Source organism: Pteronotus mesoamericanus, unplaced genomic scaffold (genome assembly GCF_021234165.1).
Source record: "Pteronotus mesoamericanus isolate MK-2021 breed Mesoamerican mustached bat unplaced genomic scaffold, CSHL_Meso_final contig_173, whole genome shotgun sequence".
In the NCBI taxonomy this organism is placed as follows: Eukaryota; Metazoa; Chordata; class Mammalia; order Chiroptera; family Mormoopidae; genus Pteronotus; species Pteronotus mesoamericanus.
In genome coordinates, this window is record NW_026555072.1 from 16,203,400 (window position 1) to 16,224,652 (window position 21,253).

The 21,253-nt window shown below is 36.6% G+C and overlaps 1 protein-coding gene across 2 annotated transcripts in view; it reads left to right on the forward strand.

The window, feature by feature from the left end:
• The window catches only part of DMD (dystrophin), a 1,878,371-nt gene that overhangs the window by 705,049 nt on the left and 1,152,069 nt on the right, over positions 1–21,253 (forward strand). For both annotated transcript variants that reach the window (XM_054566574.1, XM_054566573.1), the window contains exons 31-34: positions 3,139–3,249; positions 3,669–3,842; positions 6,827–6,982; positions 10,495–10,665. In XM_054566574.1, the coding sequence (XP_054422549.1) occupies positions 3,139–3,249; positions 3,669–3,842; positions 6,827–6,982; positions 10,495–10,665 (612 nt within the window). The remainder of the gene's footprint in view (positions 1–3,138; positions 3,250–3,668; positions 3,843–6,826; positions 6,983–10,494; positions 10,666–21,253) is intronic.

Consider the following 21,253-nt stretch of genomic DNA (forward strand, 5'->3'; position numbering starts at 1 on the left):
AAACACTATCCTAAATACAAATTAAAAATGATTTATCAGTTGAAAGTAAGAATTGCGGAATTAATTTGTAAAAGTGCTAGCTGAATATTGATGCATGATATATAACTTCCCAAGGTAGAATTGACTGGAATTATATATCGATTTTTATCTTGTAACTTTAATAATGAATTGGATTGTTGTCCCTGAATATGGTCATTAAGTATAATTCTAAATATTAAGGATAATTTGAGTAAGGAGCTTCATCTCTCTTGGATATCACAATGTATGTTAATATATAAGCTATTCTGAGACGTTCTGTAGTATAGACACATGTTTGCCCTTAAATTCTAAAATCTTTTTAGCCACTGGGCCCTTTTCATGCATAATTTATAAAGAAATTTCGATCTCTAATTATATTGGAACAGCAGTACAAATATGAGAATTTTTCTAGAAGTGCTGCCTATACATGATACTGCAGTCTCAGTTTTATATGCTATTCAACCATCATTTATTTTCAGTTTTAATGGTTTTAGTATTGGTGGCCCTTTAACAGTACCAGCATTCATCCTCTTAGCAGTCTATCTAACTGTTTGATGTAACTAAACATTTGAGAGTCCACGTAGTATTTTGCATTGAGTTTCAAATTGCCAGACTTTCCTTGCACAAGCTATGTGGTTCTTCTCATCCTCTGGTGACAGATAAAAGTTCAGTTTTTGCTTGCGTGTTTGGAAGTCATAGCTGTTTCTCTTGTCGATGGCTCATTTGTAAAAATGTGGACTTTCGCCATCAGAAGGCCCGCATTTCAGTGGTCACTTAAGTTATCTTGGTAACTTTCAGGGGGCCAGCCTTTAAGGAAAAAAAGAAAAAGGGAAACTGTCTAAATGGAAAATAGAAAATTAAATACTGAGTTATAGGAGAGTTTTGGCAAGTGAGGGGCCCTGAAACTTAAGGTTCAATAACTTCACGTTAATTCCTCCTTTAAAAAAGCATTCTTACTCTACGCGCTCTCAGTCTTTCCTGCCATGAAACTAAGTTTGCACATTCTGCATGCTCCAAACGCAGTCTTTGCTGGCATGACTCACAGACGGGAATGAGACCCCATTCTCTTATTCCCTGCCCCTCCCGAACCCCTTCTCAGTCATAGGCGATTTCAATTATGACGATTTCTTAAAATGTTACCAACTCCTATAGTAGAAATGAATTTCCCTTCTCTTTTATCTCATAACATGAGGTTTTCTATTACACATTTCTGCTTCGTAGTTTAATTATATCTCTCTGTTATGTCTGCCTAGAACAAAAGTATCTCAAGAATAGGGACACTAATTTTGTTCTTACTGTGTGGAATTGAGTTGTAGATGCAGAACTTGTTTCTTGAATGGAATTAATGAGCCACTATTAATATTCAAATAAGATTAAATATGTGTTTTGTCTAATAAATGTCTATTTGGGGGTGCTTTTCTTTTTTAATTGTAATTTAAGAGGTAACACAGTTGTTTCAAGGGCATTGAGTTTGCTATTTTCTAGGTATGTTACCTTGGACAAATCTGTATTTCTACCCTAATTTGTAATGAGGATGATGCATACTTAATTTAATCAGGTGATTAAATGAATTTATGTGAACTGTTAGTTGTTTCTCTTCTTCTCGTAGACTGTTCCTTCTCCTTCTTTACTGCTTTCCTTCTTCCCCACATCCCTTAAACTCCTATGTTCTTTGTGATTCTTTCCTGGTCTTCCCTCTCTACTCACCTCTAATGTTTGCATACCCTAAAATAAATGCCAATTGTACAAGTGCACACTGCTTTTTTGAAACACACACACACACACACACACACACACACACACACACACAAACGCACACCCCATATATGTAGGTACATATGGAGTGGTTAATAAAATAAAAAATTATTTCAAAGTACTACTGAATTTATAGTAGCATTCTCATTATGATTTTTTTAAAGTATTAAGCATTAGTTCTAAAACTTACTGTCTGTGATTGTGATCAATTTTAAATTTTAAATTTTATCTTCATACTAAAAATACTGGGAACTTTTCATTTCCGACATGAGGTTATTTAAATACCTCTTTCCCAACTATATATCTAGTTATATTTCTTCCATTGTGCTCTCCTTCTCTGTGTATTATTTCAGGTCTCCTAAACTCTTCATGCTGTTCAGTGTCTCGGGTCTGCACTTTACATTCACTCAATTAGGAATCCTTTTTTTTTTTAAATGCCCCACCTCCTCGTGTAGACATTAAACTATGTAGGACCGCTTAGATTCAAAATAAGAACATTGGATTAACTAAAGCATAAACAAAAATGAGGGAAGGAAGTTTGTCATCAGGATACAGAGGTGCCTCATGGAAACCAAGATCAAAGGTACAATTGTAACTCAAGAAATAAATGAATGAACCTCTTGTTTCGGTCTCTGAACACTATAGGATTTGATCCACTCCTAAAACTGTCTCTGAAGTAAGTCAAACACATACATACTTTTGAATAGAACTTGAAAAAAATTGTCTTTACTCAACAGAGAAAATATAGAAATGTCTTATAATTATTTAAAGTTCAAAAATCAACGTCTGCAGGAAGCTATTAAGCATCTTACAGACGAAAAGCAAGGCCAGTTGAGGCCTTAATGGATGTGGCAGCTGAGGCATTTAAATTCCCTTTCCTATTTCCATAGTTTCCCTGAAACAAAACTGAAACATGGCATGGAATGACTGAATGTAGATTGCTATTGAGGAATATTGTCCACTTGCAACTTTCTCATCATACCCTATCACAGCTAGCTTTTTTGTAAAGGTTAATATCTTGTCTTGGGTCACATGTGGGTGTTAATTCAAAGATAAAAGAATATCATTTTTACATATTACATATAAGTGATATTTCCAACTGAAACTGACATCTGGAATAGCTTGTTCATTATCGCTGACACTCAAAAGGATAATTTCTTTTTCACAATAACCCCATTAGGAGAGAAATAAGGCATTTGGTTTTTAATAACTTTTTGACAAGTACAAAAACTATTATCATTTTAAAGGAGGCTATATTGTAACAATGTTTTAAGAGAGTTTCTGAATTCCATCTTCTTGGAAAGTGAGTTGTTTCTTGCAATAACTTGCCGAGCATTCTGACTAATGATGTCGTCCTCCCAACAGAAAATCCAATCGGATCTGACAAGTCATGAGATCAGTTTAGAAGAAATGAAGAAACATAACCAGGGGAAGGAGGCTGCCCAAAGGGTACTGTCCCAAATTGATGTGGCACAGGTACATAATGTTATAAAAACTAAGAACCTTGCTTTGGTTTGGTGTTAAAACGTAGTCTATATTAGGCAACTAGATTATTAGCAAAATTTGGGTTGAGGGCATTCTTTGAAAACTGCAATACGATATATAAAAGATGCAGACTTCTTTGGGTTGTACATTTTAAGGATAAAGTAGGTTAGTGAATTACCTTTTATTATATTATAACCAGTGGCGAATTCCTCTCCCAAAGGCACATATTTTTTGTGCTGGACAAATGGAAAAAAACAATTGGTGTGTTTTTAATTTTATTCTTGTTTATAACAATGAATGATTTTTAATAAAATGAATAATGATAAGTAATTTTAATAAAAATTAAAGTATGACTGATTATTGTTTGGAAGGCAAAATTCAATTGGTGTTTTCTTACATTGTCTTTACAGAAAAAATTGCAAGATGTTTCCATGAAGTTTCGGTTATTCCAGAAACCAGCCAATTTTGAGCAGCGCCTGCAGGAAAGTAAGATGATTTTAGATGAAGTGAAGATGCACTTGCCTGCATTGGAAACAAAGAGCGTCGAACAGGAAGTAGTACAGTCACAGTTAAATCACTGTGTGGTACGTATTTCCAGTGACAAATACGCAGCTAGCCCTTGACTTTCCTTATTGAGAAGTATTTGATGACCCTCTTTTACAACAGAAAATTATTTTAAGATAACTATGAAACTATACTATATAATTTTGAGATTAAGAACAAAAATTAGCATAGGTGGATTGAGGGACAGCAACTCTTACGGAAGTAGTAGCTATTTAATACGTCTTCTATGGGTGTCTTTGAGTCTATAATTCTCAAAGGACTGTTCAGGATATAAAAGGACATCTTTGTTGTTTAATTCTATGGTACTTTGAATGTATTTTTAAATGGACATACTGAAAAATACAGTAAGTTCTCAACATCTTCGATAGGTTCTACCACTTTAAGTGAAACAAAGTGTAACAAAACAAAGTTCACCATGGGCTAATTGACATAAGCAAGAGTTAAGTTCCTGCAGCATCTCATCTACGTTAGAAAGAAATGACAATGAATGAAATGACTATTCGAGGACCTGCTGTATGTTAGTCTGGAAACAGGAACAGCAGCAATAGTTGCAATGATAAAAAACCATGTCAGATATGAGTACCACGTAAGCTTTTAATGATCTACACAAGTTGCCTCTAATTCTCAAGGCCACAGATTAAATGAAAGAAGTTAAAGACAAAAGCTGGTGAAGGGCAAAAGCAAGATTTCAATTCAGGCAATTTTACTCCAAATGCTGATACCTTTCCATTAAATGCCAGTGCTGGGTGTATGTTGAAATGCCACCTCGCAATAAAAACAGAATAAAAAGGCATAGAAGGGATAATTAGCCTGTAGCATAAATCTTCACTGGCCTTTGGGATTTCGAGTATTGTCCTTTGTTGCAATTATCGGAAATTCACCAGGTCAGAGGGCTCCTGTGACAACAGAAAGCTGAATCACGAGAGCACCTGCTAGAGTAATGCAAGAATTACTATAACTCTATGGGTTCTATGGATGGATGTGGTAGAAATCACATAAAATAAGAGCACTTAATGTTATTAACATTAACGGGAAAAATGTTTATCCATTTAGTCCTTTATGCTTAAGGTACTGTTTCTGCATCTACTTCATAGCGTAAATGAAATAGGGACCCTTTAGTGCCTTTCAGTCATATCATTATGAATGGGAAAATATATTTAACAAAAAAATCTATATATTTAAAAAAATTATGAAGTATTTTTTATTTAATAACATTTTTTCATAATGCAGACTGCACTTCAGTGCCATAATTATTATAGTCTCCCCACCCCCAAAAGAAATTTTGAATATAATGCTATATCGTTATTAGCTGATATTAGATGAAAAATGTTAGGAATACATGGAAACATATGTCATCTTAAATATTGCCAAAGAATTAAAGGCAAAATGACCCAAGTACACTGTCATTATGGTGAAATATATTCGCAAAGGGAGAGCTGTTTCTTTTCTTCTAGGAACAAGTCTGTAATGGTACCTTCTAAAAATTGTCTGGTAGTTAAACCAGCTGTGATTGTCCCAGACTCAATGCAGAGCAAAGAGCCCAAGGTGCTTACTCAGTTTATTTCTAGTTCTGGTTTAAATGTCTGGACCAATTCAAGTTAGTCCTACTATGAAGATTTCTTTTCTTTAAAATTTTCATATTCTTTTACCACTTAATATGCTCTATTGCATATACTATAGTCATGGCCTTTGACTGCAAGGAATTTTTATTCCATGAAAAAAGTCTTCCTGACATCAATGCAAATAAATAGAAAATGTTCCTAAAATAGTAAATATTTTCTTTGCCTATTGAATGACATGACGTTAATGAATAATACTACTTTGAACGAACTTTCATCATAAAGGTAAATTGTTTAAACTTTTTTTTAGACTTGAGGAAATCATTTGGAAGTATCTCTGATTCCGAAATTCACAGAGTAGATTGCCAGCATGACAATGAACAATTTGAATGTTTCTGAATGCCCAGATATGTTTCTAATTTCCAAGAAATAAAATGAAGTAAAAAAGTAAATCATCTGGAAAGCTCAGATAGAAAATTCCAAAAATGAACAATTACCTACTTGCAACTTTATTTCTTAGTACCAGTGAAATAAGTAGCTCACGTTCAGACTTAACCACTGACCACATCAAAGTTGCGATGTATGATGTAAACCATGATATATGCATGTGTGCTTAGGTATATGCACACAAGCATGCACACAACACACACATACCTTTCCAGGAAAATAGCGACAAGGCACAGTTATGACACTTGTCTGACAAGGCTTTGTGAAGGACTGCATGTGTTCTTTGTAGTTGTAAGGAACATGTGAATTTTAAGTAATCTATTTATATCTGCTTATATTGAATTGATCAGTCCCATTAAGAAAACAGATTTGTACAATCAAATTAACCTATGGAACATTTCCTTTTTCCCTTCTCTATGATTTAATATATTGAAAATATGAATTGGAAATTGACATGTTACAATGCGAGCGCCATGAGAACAACAGCGAACGTGTCTGTCTTGGCTACCACTGATTCTCTGGCCACTCAAATACTGTCTAGAAGGTAGTAAGCACTCGAGAAATACCTGGTGAATGAGTAAATGAGTTTTTCCAAACTCACAACTAGAATTATATAACTATCACAATTAAAATACTATATGCCAATTATGCTTAAATAAAAAAAATAAAATAAAATATATAAATCAATGCCATTTAGGAATTCTCTTTACAAACGTGGATTGAAGAATTAGATACATGTATGATGTACTCTTACTTTAGGAAGAATAACTAGAAACTCTTCATGCCTGTATGTGTTTATGTTATTACAAACAGAAACTTTAAATCAACAGAAAGTGCAAAAGCTCGATGTTGATCACAGCTGCAAAGCACTGCCTCATTAAAACTGTCAACATGAAATAGCAGTTAAGGTGAACTCTGCCCCTATTTCTTTTTATTAATAAGGGCATGAGCTAGACACTGTTGCTTATTATTCTGTTTCGTTTTATGTTTTAACTTAGAACTTGTATAAAAGCCTGAGTGAAGTGAAGTCTGAGGTGGAGATGGTGATAAAAACTGGACGTCAGATTGTACAGAAGAAACAGACGGAAAACCCTAAAGAGCTCGATGAAAGAATAACAGCTTTGAAATTGCACTATAATGAGCTGGGAGCAAAGGTACAGGCGCCGAATCTGCAAGCACTGGCTTCTTCCCACTTTCCTTATAAATTGTGAAGCAAAGCAAGATGCAGGATTTATGCACAATACATGTCTTAGAAAGTTATAATAAAACTTTAAATAGATAGATACATACATGTATACATCCATAAATATATACATAGAGATTGAGATGGATTCCCATGTGCAGCTCTGTTTAAGAAACAGTAATTGATCCATGAGGATCTTCTTCCAGTCTGCATTTAAAAATATGTAAAGCTTAAGATATTGTTACTGGACCATCACATAGTTGTAAAAAGGTTTCTTTGATCTACACTTGCCTTTTTTCATTGTATAAATTTGCACGTGCTGACGCAAAGGCTGTTAAATTATTAAAATAATGTGTCCACTTGTATTTAGGTACCATAGAGTTGATATATTGCACATAGATCACATTTGGTATAATAGAGTTGGCACCGTCCACAGAAATACTGTCCCCGCTATGGCAAGCATTGTATAATCCACCACACTTGACTCATAAGATTGCACTGATAGCCAGTTAAGTCCCATGGCTCTGTGAGTATTTTTATATTTTTGTCCTGACCAGGGTCTAACGACCAATTCCATTTCACTGTTAAAGAGGTTTGCATCTCTCCATCTCCTCTTTTCAAAACTGGGGGATGTCTAGTAGAGTTATCTCACTCCCCTCAAATTTAGAGCTTTAATGGCTCAAAATAATGATAGTTCATAAAAAGTATTCAAAAAAAAAATAACAACCATGGCTTGTCAACATCAGGGAATGACCTGACCTTTGCTATCCCATTATTTTACATTACTTAAGCTATCTAAAAGGTTTATTTTGGGCTCATCTAAGATTTAAGTACCATTTGGCATTCAGTCATATCATTAAAGCAAAATGAAACATTACTAAGAAATCATACTTAGCTTTAGTAGAATGGCAATACAGCAAAAATGCTGGGCTGAAATTTATTTTTGAAATAAAGCTTTACAAATATTAATGACAAAGGGAATATTTATAAATGTCATGTTATAAAAATGCTATAGTATTCCTTCCCTAAGAAGTATCATCTGCATTTAAATCTTCCAAGCTCCTTCAAAACAGTGCTTTTGTTTAATAACATCAGAAGAAATAAAGCATATCATAATGTATTATTCTTTTTATATAAAAAGACAAACCCTTCTGTTTTAATCATCTTCAGAATTTATAGGGTTGTACTTGCTCAAGTCAATATGTTACCTTTCTCTATTAGTCACCTCAGCCTGCCATGACAAAATGCTGTTGGCTCGGGTACTTAAACAACACAAATGTATTTCTCACAGTTCTGGAGGCTGGGAAGGCCAAGATCAAACCTAGTGAGAACTCTCTTCCTGGCTTGCAGATAGCAGCCTACTCCTTTTGTCCTCACAGGGGGCCTGGTGTGGGAAGAGGGAGGGTGGGGGCGGAGAGAGAGAATGAAAATCTTTTTCTTTTTTTTCTAATGAGGCCACAATCCTATCAGATTAGAGCCCCACCCTGTTATCTCATTTGTCCTTAATTACTTCCTAAAAGCCCTATATCCAGGTACAGGCACATTGGAGCTTGGAGATTTGGGCTTCAATATTAATTTTGGGGGAGTTCAATTCAGTCCATAGCATCTTTCTTAACACACTTTTATTAGTTTGTTTATAATCACTCACTTAGCGTAATTGTTCAATGGATAACAATCAAAGAGTTTCTTTTATCTAAAAATCTGTTTAATTTTGTCGAGAGATTTTGCACCTAGCAGTGAGACTTTGTGTGGCCTCTCTGTGCTTTGATTTTTATGGAAATATACATACATAGCATTATTTATACCAGCCTCACATACTCAAAGCCTCACTACTCATATCAGCCTTGCTTTTTTAAGTGTTCATGAAACAATGACTGGAAACTTTTTACTGCAGGTGGCGTTCTTTTAAATGTATTCTGCTCCAGACAGACGCACACACAAAAGTGTAAAACTCAAGTTTCCTTAAGATGGCAGTGTTTCCTGTTTTATTAAATCCTAGTTAGCTGTATATAAACAGAATAAATAAAAATCAGTAATGCGTTCACTCTAAGAAGACATAATTTCTTTGTTTAATTTTTATTTATTGATTTTAGAAAGAGAGAGGAAAGGAGAGAGAAAAAGAGACATCGATTTGGTGTTCCACTTATGTATGCACTCATTGGTTGCATCTTGTATGAACCCTGACTGGGGATCAAACCCACAACCTTGGCATATCGGGATAATCCTCTAACTAACTGAGCTACCTGGCCAGGACAAGATAGAATTTCTTTGAAATATTCTGTCTAGAATTCTTTCCTACCAATAGTGCATAGAAAAAAAATAACTATGCATAGAAACACTTCATAAGGTATATATTTTCTCCTCCCACACATGAGTAAAATCCTTGTAGTCAAAAGGAAAGATGCTTTCACTTCCCTGAAAGGACAAAGAGAAGGGAAAAGTCTGTAAGAAAAAAAAATGACTTTGCAGCCTCAGCAAGTAAACACTTTTAAAATTTATATATACCTCTGTTAAAGAAACCAGAAAGTTTTGTTGAATATTTGGAATTTGTATGAAAGTTCCAGGGTGTTTATTTTGCTTGCCGCACTTTAAATTCCTTACACCTCTTTTCACGTGTAGAACACACGTGCACACATCAGGAAGATATTCTGGGCTTCTTATTCAACCAACTCAGCCACTGACCTACACGCTTACAAAATGTGGGCACCTCTGCAGAGGCGGTGGAGAAAGACATACTTGTCCCTTCTTTCCAAAAGAACATGGGAGAGTTTGATTTTGAGCCTCTCTGTTTTCAACACTGAGAACTGGAACACAGGATCGCATTATGACTTTCTCTATTAATGAGAGTGCAAATTTCGTTTTGGAATTGTTATTTTTTATTTTTGCCCCCATCGGATGACAAAAGGATGTTTAAAGGGGAAGTGACCTGGTTTTTGTGTGTTGTGTTTGTGCAAGCATATGACATTTTACAGATGTAATGACAGTAAGTAACATTGGCCATGGTAAGCATTCTAGAGATGCTTTTGCCTCCTGAGAGACAGCATTCTTTCTTCATTTTGATTTCTTAGCTGCAAGAGCAAGCCTTGCTCTTGCATATGGAGGATTGTAAACGGCCTGGCCCATCTCTTGGAGCAGTTATTAAAGGTTTTCTAAAAGAAATGCATCGTATCTTCACTTTGACTTACACAATTCTACTTATTTTAAAAAATTGGCCAGAAGTCATTCACGTGAGAGAAAATCATTTTAGCTTTTCCTTCTGCCTGATACAGGACACTGTCTTGGAGAAAGGACCTCATCTGTCCTAGCTTGTGTTTATTCACTACTAATATTCAGGGCATAGGATTTTTCAAAAATGCTCTTTTTAAAAAGGAAGACAAGGGTTATTTTAAAATGACAAAAATATGAAAGTTCCAATTAAGTGGCTATCACTGAAGCTGAACTGAAAAAATAAAGCAAATTACATGCTATTATCATTCTTCTCAGGTAACGGAAAGAAAGCAACAGTTGGAGAAATGCTTGAAATTGTCCCGTAAGATGCGAAAGGAAATGAACGCCTTGACAGAATGGCTGGCAGCTACAGATATGGAACTGACAAAGAGATCGGCTGTTGAAGGAATGCCTAGTAATTTGGATGCCGAAGTTGCCTGGGGGAAGGTAAAGGCCATATCACTGCAGATTATTTTTAACATGCATGAAAACACACAGTTGCATAATTTCATAAAGAACTATTAATGCGCAACAATAATAGAATTATAAATGTTATCTTACTTCATTTTCTCTTTCTCAAAAATCCATCAGTGGTTTAACTCTTTCTATGTCAGGACCATGATAAAACCAATAGGAAGCTTTAGCAAAGGTCTCCTCAAAGCTTGTTTAGAGTAGGGTAGGTTATGGATAAGTCCTTTAAAAATACATACGCTATTTAATAATCACAAAGTGGGTCCAAGGAAGAGATGCGCTGTTCCCTGGTTTGCCTGAGACTGGCTGCCCGCACGGACCCGATACTGTGAAGAGGGCAGGGACGCAGAGACGGCAGACAGTCGGGCCGGCCAGATCAGATTGCTTATGGGACAATAAAAAAAAAAAAATCCCAAGGGGTCTGTGCAGCTGCTCTCATTTTCATCACCAAAGGGGACAGAGCTTTCTTTAATCCTCAGCTGGGAAATTCTTGCTGTCTCTCTGACCACCAATCAGTCATGATTGCTCCTTAAATTTAAGGTTGAGGCACCGTTTCTTCTTTCAGCTGATTCATTACCAGAAAGTGTGTTGATATGAAAGAAATAATTGATATTTATCATTTTTCCCCCTTAAACTTTGCAGAAGCATAGGGTATTTATAAAAAACAAATCATAGCACACCCCGCCCCTTTGATTTTATAAGTTAACAAATACTTGCCTATATTAGCTAGATGTTTAAAAGTTCTGTGATTAATTTTTTTAAAGATTTTTATGTATTTATTCTAGAGAGAGAGGAAGGGAAAGAGAAAGAGAGGGAGAGAAATACATGCCAGAGAAACATTGATCGGTTGCCTCTTACGCTCCCCCAACTGGGGGCCTGGCCCGCAGCCCAGGCACGTGCCCTGGCCGGGAATCGAACCTGCATCCTTCCAGTTTGCAGGCCAGTGCTCAATTCACTGGGCCACTCCAGCCAGGGTGCTGTGCTTTTTTAAAATTCAACAAGGCTATCTAGATTATCCAAAGTTGGGAATTTTTAATTTTGTTATATAAAAACTTAAATCATGCAGTGAGACCAAAACTGATAACTGATTTTGTTTATATAGATTTAGAGGACAAGTAGATATAAAATTTTGTCACATATAATTTTTTTCAAATTGATAGTAGTGAATGCATGTGTTTGTTTTATTTTCCAATTCAGGATAGATTTATTGTTAGAGACAAGATATTGAATTGTAGTTATTAGTGCAGGACAATATATGTTCACACACACACACAGATTAGTCAAGTAGTGACTGTAGAGAGGGTACAGTGTAAAAATTACATTGACCTTATTTTTTCCCTCAACACCCAAACAAATACTATATTTTTATGTGATGATTTTGTTTGAACTAATGACAGTTGTACACTTGGATGCATGCTGGGTTACTGTAAGAAATAAGCTAAACATTCCACAGCTTCAGGAAGGTAGAGGTTTAATTCTATCTCATGGAAGTTCTGGGTGAAAAACTGAACTTTTCTGCATGAAATTCTCCAAAGACGTAGATCCCCGTACTCCACTGTTCAGCAGTCCTCTGGGTATTTGTATTCACGTAGTAAAACTTGCTCACCCTGAGCACTCCTCGATCCCAGCCCACCGAAAGGAGGGGGAAGGTGAAGTGGAGGCCAGCCAGCTTTCTCTTTGGGATATATCGTCACAGCTCCATGCACTATCTCTGCTCATATTCCATTTGCCAGATTTTAGTCACGTGATCCTACCTAGCCTCCAAGGAGAGGAGCAAAAGATGGTCCCTAACCAGGTGGCCAGTGTGTCCTGCTGAAATGATGATTGGATCTTATACTAATATAAAGAAAGAGAGGATACATTGCTTTTGACCAGAGCAGTATCGCCCCTGCCCTTTTACATCATAAGACGAAGGCAGCAAAAAGCCTGCATGATCTCCTTCAGTATGTAAGTCCATGTGACTGATGGTAGTTTCCACCATAAGTCCTCATAAACAAAAAGCCCAGAAAAGATGATCTGTTAAATTATGAGATACAGTAAAATGCACATGGGGCAAGTGACATATGTAGAGGATTCATATGACCCAGGCTTCATTCTTAGTCATCCTCGCCTTAACATTATAGACAATATCTCTGATTGTTCCTATGCAATTTTAATGGCTGCAGTAGTTGGCTAGGTCTGCCGTAACAGAGTAGCACAGATGCGGTGGCTTGAAGAACGGAAATTCATTTTCTTACACTTTCTGCAAGCCAGAGGTCAGGGTTTCGGCAGGGTTGGTTTCTTCCAAGGCCTCTCACTTCAGCCTGTAAATAGCTGCCTTCTCATGCCTTCATAGGATCTTCCCACTGCACAGGCCTGTGATCTTCTTATGAGGACACCAGTCATACTGGGTTAGGGCCCACCCTAATGATCTTATTTTAACTTAATTACCTTTTGAAATGTCCTCTCTCCAAATATGGTCACATTCTGGGGTGTTCAGGTTAAGACTTCAGCTTATAATTTTGGAGGACACTATTTCAGCCCATAAAAAGGAACCATGTCAAAAAAAAAAAATTGGACTTCCTTAGCTGTAAAAAAGAAGGGAATCTTACCCTTTGCGACAGCACGGATGGACCTGGAGAGCATTATGCTAAGTGAAATAAGCCAGGCGTCAAAAGATAAATACCATATGATTTCACTCGTCTGTGGAATCTAATAAACAAGCAAAATAGAAACAGACTCATAGAGAAGAGGTTGACAGTTGGGCAGAGGGCAGGTGGGGATTTGGCTTGTAAATAGCTGTTGGGGGTGGAGGGATTGAGCAAAAAAGAGAAAAAACTAATGACACCTACAACAGTGTGGTGAGTGCCAAGGAGTGGGGGGAGGGGCGGGGAGGAGGGTATAGGCAGGGTAAATGGTGATAGACTAGACGGAGATTTGACTTCGCGCGGTGACCATACAATACAGTGTACAGATGATGTGTTGTGGAATTGTGCACCTGAAACCCCTATAATTTTGTTAATCAATGCAGCCCAATAAATGGAATAAAAAGGAAAAAGAGCACTTCATCATGTGAATGTCACATTCACACAATTCAGCCCCTATCAAAGAATGTGGAATGCTAATTTGTTAGTACAGAGGAGTGGAGCTGGGCATGAAAGGAATTTGAAAAATTCTGACTACAATTTAAAACTGAGGTGAAATTATGGAAGTATGCCGCATATGAACTCTGGATTCCGGAGTCTCCATAAGATCTTTAAATGAGTAATTATAGAGATATTTTTGCAATAGCCTCACCATAAAAGTTCAACTATTATAAGGTAATGAACTTGGCAAAGATTTCTAGATTATCCTTGTCATGCTGGAAGGTTTGAGTGGTCTGGAGATGTGTCAGCTTATTGAGCCTGTCTGGAAGGTGTTTCCTATAAAACCAAGAAACAGTACTAATTTGACATCCATCAGGAAACAAGTAGAGAAAACTGGCATTGCTTTTCTTTATTTATATAATAACTTACTGCTCTCTCTCTGGATCTTTTGCAACAGTAAACTGCTAATGGTATGCTCCGAAAACCCTTAGTGGTCAAAGTAAAGTATACACATTTGCATGTAAGTTACATAATTTTTAACAGACTCATTTGCAAGGTGTTGAAGCTTTTTCAAAAATCACAATCATATAATAAAAACATGTGACCTACAGATCTACAGCAGTCACATTTATGATTCTAACTTTTTTAATATGAAAATAATCAAACTCTCCTAAATGAAACCCCATGACTCCTTAGTACCTACATTCTTATTTCACATGATTTCTTGGTAGATGGAGAACTTGACTCAAAATATTGGTCTCATCTGCCATTTCAAAGGATAAATGCCAGATACTTTTTTTCAAAATAAATTGAGTATTCATTTAAATGCAAAACATTAAAGGTATTTGCCAATCATTCCAAGTATATTTGACTTGGAGAAAATTTGAATATAGAGTCAATTTATTTTTAAACTGTTCCACTTATTTCTACTGATTTTCCTTCATTTCTGTTGATCTAAGAGCATTATATTATTTAAATATGAAAATATTTGAATGTCTAGATAAAATATTCTTATACCTAAATTGCCAATGAAATGTTTGTTTGACCTTTAGTTTATCTGAAGGTAGCCTGCATTCAAATATATTGACTACAATGAAGTCTTTTCAGTTTCATTTTACTATATTTAAATTATAATTATTTATTATAAATCTAATTCCAGAAAAAAAGGATTATTTAGGCTGGCTTAAAGAAATACATGGGATTTACCTGTCAAAGATAAATAAACTGGAAAACTAGAGAAAAGAAAATTGCAATAGGAAAATAATAGACACAATCGCGCATGGATGGTGGAATAGGCAGGGAAAATAAAACCTCGAAATAAGGCACCAAGCTTCCTACCACACAAAACCAACAACTAGACTTCTTTTTTTTTTTTCTGTTTGAAAACTTAACATGAGGTCTACCCACTAAAAAAATGTTAGTATATAATACAATCATGTGAACTATAGGCGTAGTGTTGTACGTAGAATGCCTAGAATTTATTCATTTTGCATAACTGATACAGAAGGAAGTATGAGAGCCAATTGTCCAAATCATCAAAGCAGTCATTAAATATTTGAATGTACTAGTCATATGCAAGCTTTTGTTGAATTTATATTCAGGAGAAAAAATTGGAAGCCCTGGCTGGTGTGGCTCAGTGGATTGAGTGCTGGCCTGCAAACCAAAGTGTAACCGGTTCCCTTCCCAGTCAGGGCACATGCCTGCGTTGCGGGCCAGATCCCCAGTAGGGGGCACTTGAGGGGCAACCACACATAGATGTTTCTCTCATCTCTTGCTCCCTCCCTTTCCCTTTCTAAAAATAAATAAAATAAAATCTTTAAAAAAATTTGGAGGGATAATGAATGAGACAGCACCCTCATTGATTTTATTATCATAAACATTATAAAAGGCTTTCTCTTGTCACTTATCTATCAATGTGCCTCCACGCAGAAACAGTCTCATGACCCTGAACTTTGGCCATGTCTTCTTCAGGAATGAGTGTCAGGAGCTTGGCACTGCAAGATCCTTTTGATAGGTCAGGGCTCTTGTAGAGGCAGACTTCCCAAAATAAATCCTCTCTTCTAAGTTTTCCTCCTACTCAGAATTCTATAGTCACACATTCCAAAGCACAGATGTTAGAACACATAGATCTTCTAAAAGGTACGGAGTGGTGCATCACAGGATTCCCGATGTTTACAGGCACCATTTACTTGCTAAGGACTCGAACGCTGAGAATGTTGTGGGTGTTCCAGATCAGATGTTTAGTGATCTCACACGGAAAAGAATGGAAGAATTTCCAGAAATAGCTAGGATGGCGGCATGGCTGCTTAGTGGGAGGCGCGGCCAGGAGCAAGAAAACTGCTTTGTCACCTCCTGCCTTTATGGCCATGCTTCCAGAATGCAGTTCGAGGAGGGGAAAAAAGGATAAATTTAAAAGGAAGTCCAAACTTTTCAGAAGGTGAAAGAAAAACATTTTAAATTAAAGCAACAGGAGGCAGACATTTTAGAATAATAGTAACAACTGACAAAGGAGTTTAATAGTGGGAATCGAAAGTGAAACTGTTAATGCTAATTGAAAATTCCTAAAGCCCAGTGGCCCTTTCACTCTGTTTGTAAGTTCAGACAAGGTGCCTCCATTAGGGTAGTGATAAAGAGGGCAAAGCTGATAGTAAGATTTTTAAAAGCATGGCTCACTCCCTAGCTGCCTCGATCTGGACAACAGAGATTGCACAAGGGAACCGTAAATGTGGTGTTTGTTGCCCCATTAGTGATCAGACACTCTCTAGCCCTCCATAACTTACAAATCTCCGTTACTGGAGTTGACCAGGGCGAGATGAGGAGCACAGATTGATGTCTATAGGGATGAAGGAAGGAAGTGGTAAAACGAGGGAAATTACCAACCCCTGGGAAGTTTGCACACCCGCACTGCAAAGGACCTGTGAGCTGTCGTGATAACTTCTCGTCTCTTGGACTTCTGAGTGGACATGAACGATTTCACTTGCCAAGAGGGCAGGAAAATTGTCGGTTTTGTTCCATGGTGGTTCCCACGCACATAACATAGTATCTGACACATAGTAGTTGCTCCCTAAACATCTATTCAATAAGAGTAATGGCAATTTAAGACATAAAAAATAAAACATACTGAGAACGCATTTCTTGAGAGAAGAGAAAAATGATGATGCTGTTAAAATGATAGTAAGCTTTAGAACACATGGACACGTGAACAATCACGGGGAGTCAAATGCTCCCATTTTGTAGATGAGAAAGGAGGAGTCCTGGCACCTGTAGCAGATTTGCAACTAGAATCCAATACTATCTCTAATTTCAATAGCTTTTTTCCACTGTAATTATTGTTATAGATCTTATTTTCTAGTAATTTTAAGATAATTTAATTCAAAATAAGAAAAAGGTATTTATTTATCACCCTCAGTAAGTATAAAATACAGAAGGGTTATTTTTTAATTAAATCATATTTTTTTATTGTTATTCTATTACAGTTGTCCCGATTTGTCCTCCTTTGCCCTCCTCCACCCATCCCACCCCCCACTCCCACAGTCGGTCCCCACACTGTTGTCCACGTGTGTGGGCCATTCATACATGTTCTTTGTCTCACACCTGTCCCTTCTTTCCACCATTATCTCCCTCCCCCCTCCCCTCTGGTCCCTATCAGTCTGTTCCATGTTTCTATGCCTCTGGTTCTGTTTTGCTCATTAGTTTATTTTGTTCATTAGATTCCTCTTATAGGTGAGATCATATGGTATTTGTCTTTCACCGACTGACTTATTTCACTCAGCATAATGTTCTCCATTTCCATCCATGCCATTGCGAAACATAGAAGTTCCTTCTTTCTTCTTTGCTGTGTAGTATTCCATTGTATAAATATACCCCAGGGTTTTGATCCACTCATTTACTGATGGGCACTTAAGCTGTTTCCACCACTTGGCTACTGTAAATAACGCTGCTATGAACATTGGGGTGCACAGGTTCTTTTGAATTGCTGATTTGGGATTCTTAGGGTGTATTCCCAGCAAGGGAAATAAAGGAAAAAATAAACAAATGGGACTACATCGAACTAAAATGTTTTTGCATGGTAGAATGGTTAAATTTAAAGTGCAGAGTATATAAATGCACATGAAAATAAGAAAATGAAAATCGTGTGTACATTTGTCACCTACTATAGTCTATAGGCAGTTGCCACTGGTGCTGTATTAGATTTTAAATATTACTTATTAATGTCTTTAAATTACCCTGATTAGTTGGGTATAAGTAAATCAATTCTTAATATCGTATCACTGACTACAATTGATTAGCATATGAATTGAGCACAAATATATAACTCTAGGAAAGTAAATACTGTATAAATAGGAGTTTATATCTCTGATGATCATTAGGTTTGAAAAAAATACAAGTTTCAACAAAGTTTAATCTATGCAGTTTTCTGACTAAACTTCTAACAGATTTCATTGATTTCTAATTTAGTTTCAGTAGCCGAAAATTCAAAGCCGGTTAAATAATTGAGCTACATTAAATGCATTTATTATCCACAGTGTTATCTAAAAATTAAAATGATCAAATATAATTCCCTAAAAAACAATTTCGGTCCTGTAATACTTTACATCCATCAGTTTTTGGATGGCTCGCACCTGACAGGTTTCATGAATAGACCGTTAGGGTTAATTAACAGTAATCTTGGAATACCAGAGACTCACAAACACGTAGAAATGTTGAGTTTCGTTCAGGATGTTAAAGACTACAAAATAATTGATGTCTAGCCACGTATGCAGCAAGTCAACTTGCCAATCCGATTTTCGCATTTCTTTCAGGGACAGATTTTTTTCTACTATTAGACATGAGGAAGAACAACTGTAAGTTTCCTCAGTTACCCCTCTGCTGTCAGTTCAGCCCTAACACATAATGACAGCGACCAAAGAAAATCTAGTGCCAAAACGCATCCTTCTGTTTTGCCCATGGTTCTTGGGGCCCTTTAAAAGACTCCTCGTGCCTGGGGCCCCCCCTCCGGGAGTCTGATTTAATGGGTCTGAGGGTGGCCAGCATTTCTGATATTCATAGAAGTTTGAGAACCACTAGATAATGAGATACAAGCAGCCTTCAAAGATCTACATGCAGTTCAGTCAGCCATGTCCTATATTTTTTTAAGCAATCACCTCTCAGTTTACAGAAATCTGGCCTCTGGTCCTAGATTATCTGGATAATTGCCTCAACTCATCACTCCTCTTAGCTATAAAAGCATGAGAACTATTACTTATTTCTAAAGTCTGTTACACTATCATTCCCATGAAAAATTACATCTTTTTTTTTTTTAAAGAGAGCACAGTAATTTATCTGTGAAGTGAAATAACACTAGCAGATCATTAACTTGGTACAATGAATGCATCAAGCAGCTGTTACTTAGAAAATAGAACATCTGTTAAATGCCATTGGAGTCACTATTCACTGTCATTATAGTTATAGCTATAATTTCTGTTCTGCACATTCTGCTTTCATGAAATTCTTCTTTAATAGACGATATGTTATTAATAAAAAGTCAGTACACAGTGCCATAAAATTCACTATTTAATGTTTTATGTTCTTTTTGAATTTATCATTATATTATTCCGTCACATTAGCCTAATAACGAAATATGTTCTGAACCTCTAGTCATGACAAGAGTAATGTAGGGACCCGAAAAAACAATTAATATCATACTTTATCACATTTAGGACATATTAATTGTATGATGCACCATTGATTTAATTACATCTGTAGTAGATTGCAAGGAATGCCACCAGCTTAAACGTAAATATAAATTGTGTTTCCTCTCAATTTCAGAAACATAAAATGTGACAAATGCACATCTTAGAATTGTGCCATTGTAGTAATTTGTTCATTCTCCCGCCCGAATAAATATATTTTGTAGCTAAAAGTTAAAGAACTCTCTCCCATTCCTAATGACTAGAAATGGTATAATATTTATGCTGATGGACCGAGGCAGAATTCAGTGGGGAGGGGAATCTTTTAAAATATCTTTTATGGACGTGTTCCATAACCCTTCGTCCATATTAGAGGAGACTTGCACAAGAGATCAAGAAAGAGCTAAAAGATGGTGGGGGGGTAGGCAGAGACAAATGTATTTGAAACAATAAATTAAGAAAAAAGAAAGAGCTAAAAGAAATAGGAATTTAGTGGCAGCTAAGTAAAGGGAGGAATGCATATGGAAAAGGTGTCATGGCACATGTTTGACTAAATGAGGACCTGAATGAAGATAGTGTCTATGGGACAGGAGACGAGACACAAAGAGGAGAGTGGGAATAATAGGAAATCAGATAGAGAAGTTATCCTAAGACTGTAAATCCTTGGGAAATCCCAGGAAAAGTCCTGGAAGGCTTTAGCACTCTGATAATGAGAAATGGGTGGGAGAAAGAGTTTTAAATCCAAGTGGATTATGTTCGGCTGTCCTTGTTGGGGGAAAAAAAAAAATCTGCGGATATGGGACCAGGTAATTAATCCAACACTTTTTACCATTTTTACCTTAAAATAAAATTAAAGAAAATGTTTTCATCACATGATGGTACAATCAACAGAAACCAATAGAACAGGTTTTCGCATCCTGCTACGGCATGTATGGAGTGACTTGATGAGCCGATGGCTGGATTTTGAACCTCACCTGCCATAAGAATGGCTGTTATCAACAAGACAGGTAGTAACAAGCGTAGGAGAGGCTGTGGAGAAAAAGGCGCCCTCATTCACTGCTGGTGGGAATGTAGACTTGTACAGCCACCATGGAAAACAGTATAGAGATTCCTCAAAGTTTTACTAATAGACTTACCTTATGACCCAACAATCCCTCTTCTGGGTATCTACGCCCCACATTTTGAAACATTTATTAGCCAAGATATATGCACCCCTATGTTCATTGCAGCAGTTTTGACTGTGGCTTAGACATGGAAACCACCCAGGTGTCCTTCCATAGATGATTGGATAAAGAGGATGTGATCCATATAGACAATGGAATCCTACTCAGCCCTAAGGAAAGGTGAAATACTGCCATTTGTGACAACATGGATGGAGCTTGAGAATATCATGCTAAGAGAAATAAGTCAGCCAGAAAAAGCTACAAACTGTATGATTTCACTCACGTGTGGGATGTAAAACTGAAACTCATAGACACAGACAACAGTGTGGTGGTTACCGGAGGGAAGGGGGTGGGGGTTGTAAAGGCCAAATACATAGTGATGGAGGATGATGATCTGACTGTGGGGTGGTGAGCACACAATGCAGTATACAGATCAGGTGTCATAGAAGGGTACACTTGAAACCTATATGATCTTATTTACCAATGTCATCTCAATAAATTAAAAAAAATTAAAGTGCAGTGATTTAACTTATGGCTATGAGGAGTACGTCACAAGGCATTTTCCACCCTTCCCATGAACACCTCAGTGTCATTAAAAGAAATTGACATGCTATCCATTTGTTTAAGGAAACTGGAGTAGCATTTAAAAATTACTCTGGCCAGGAAG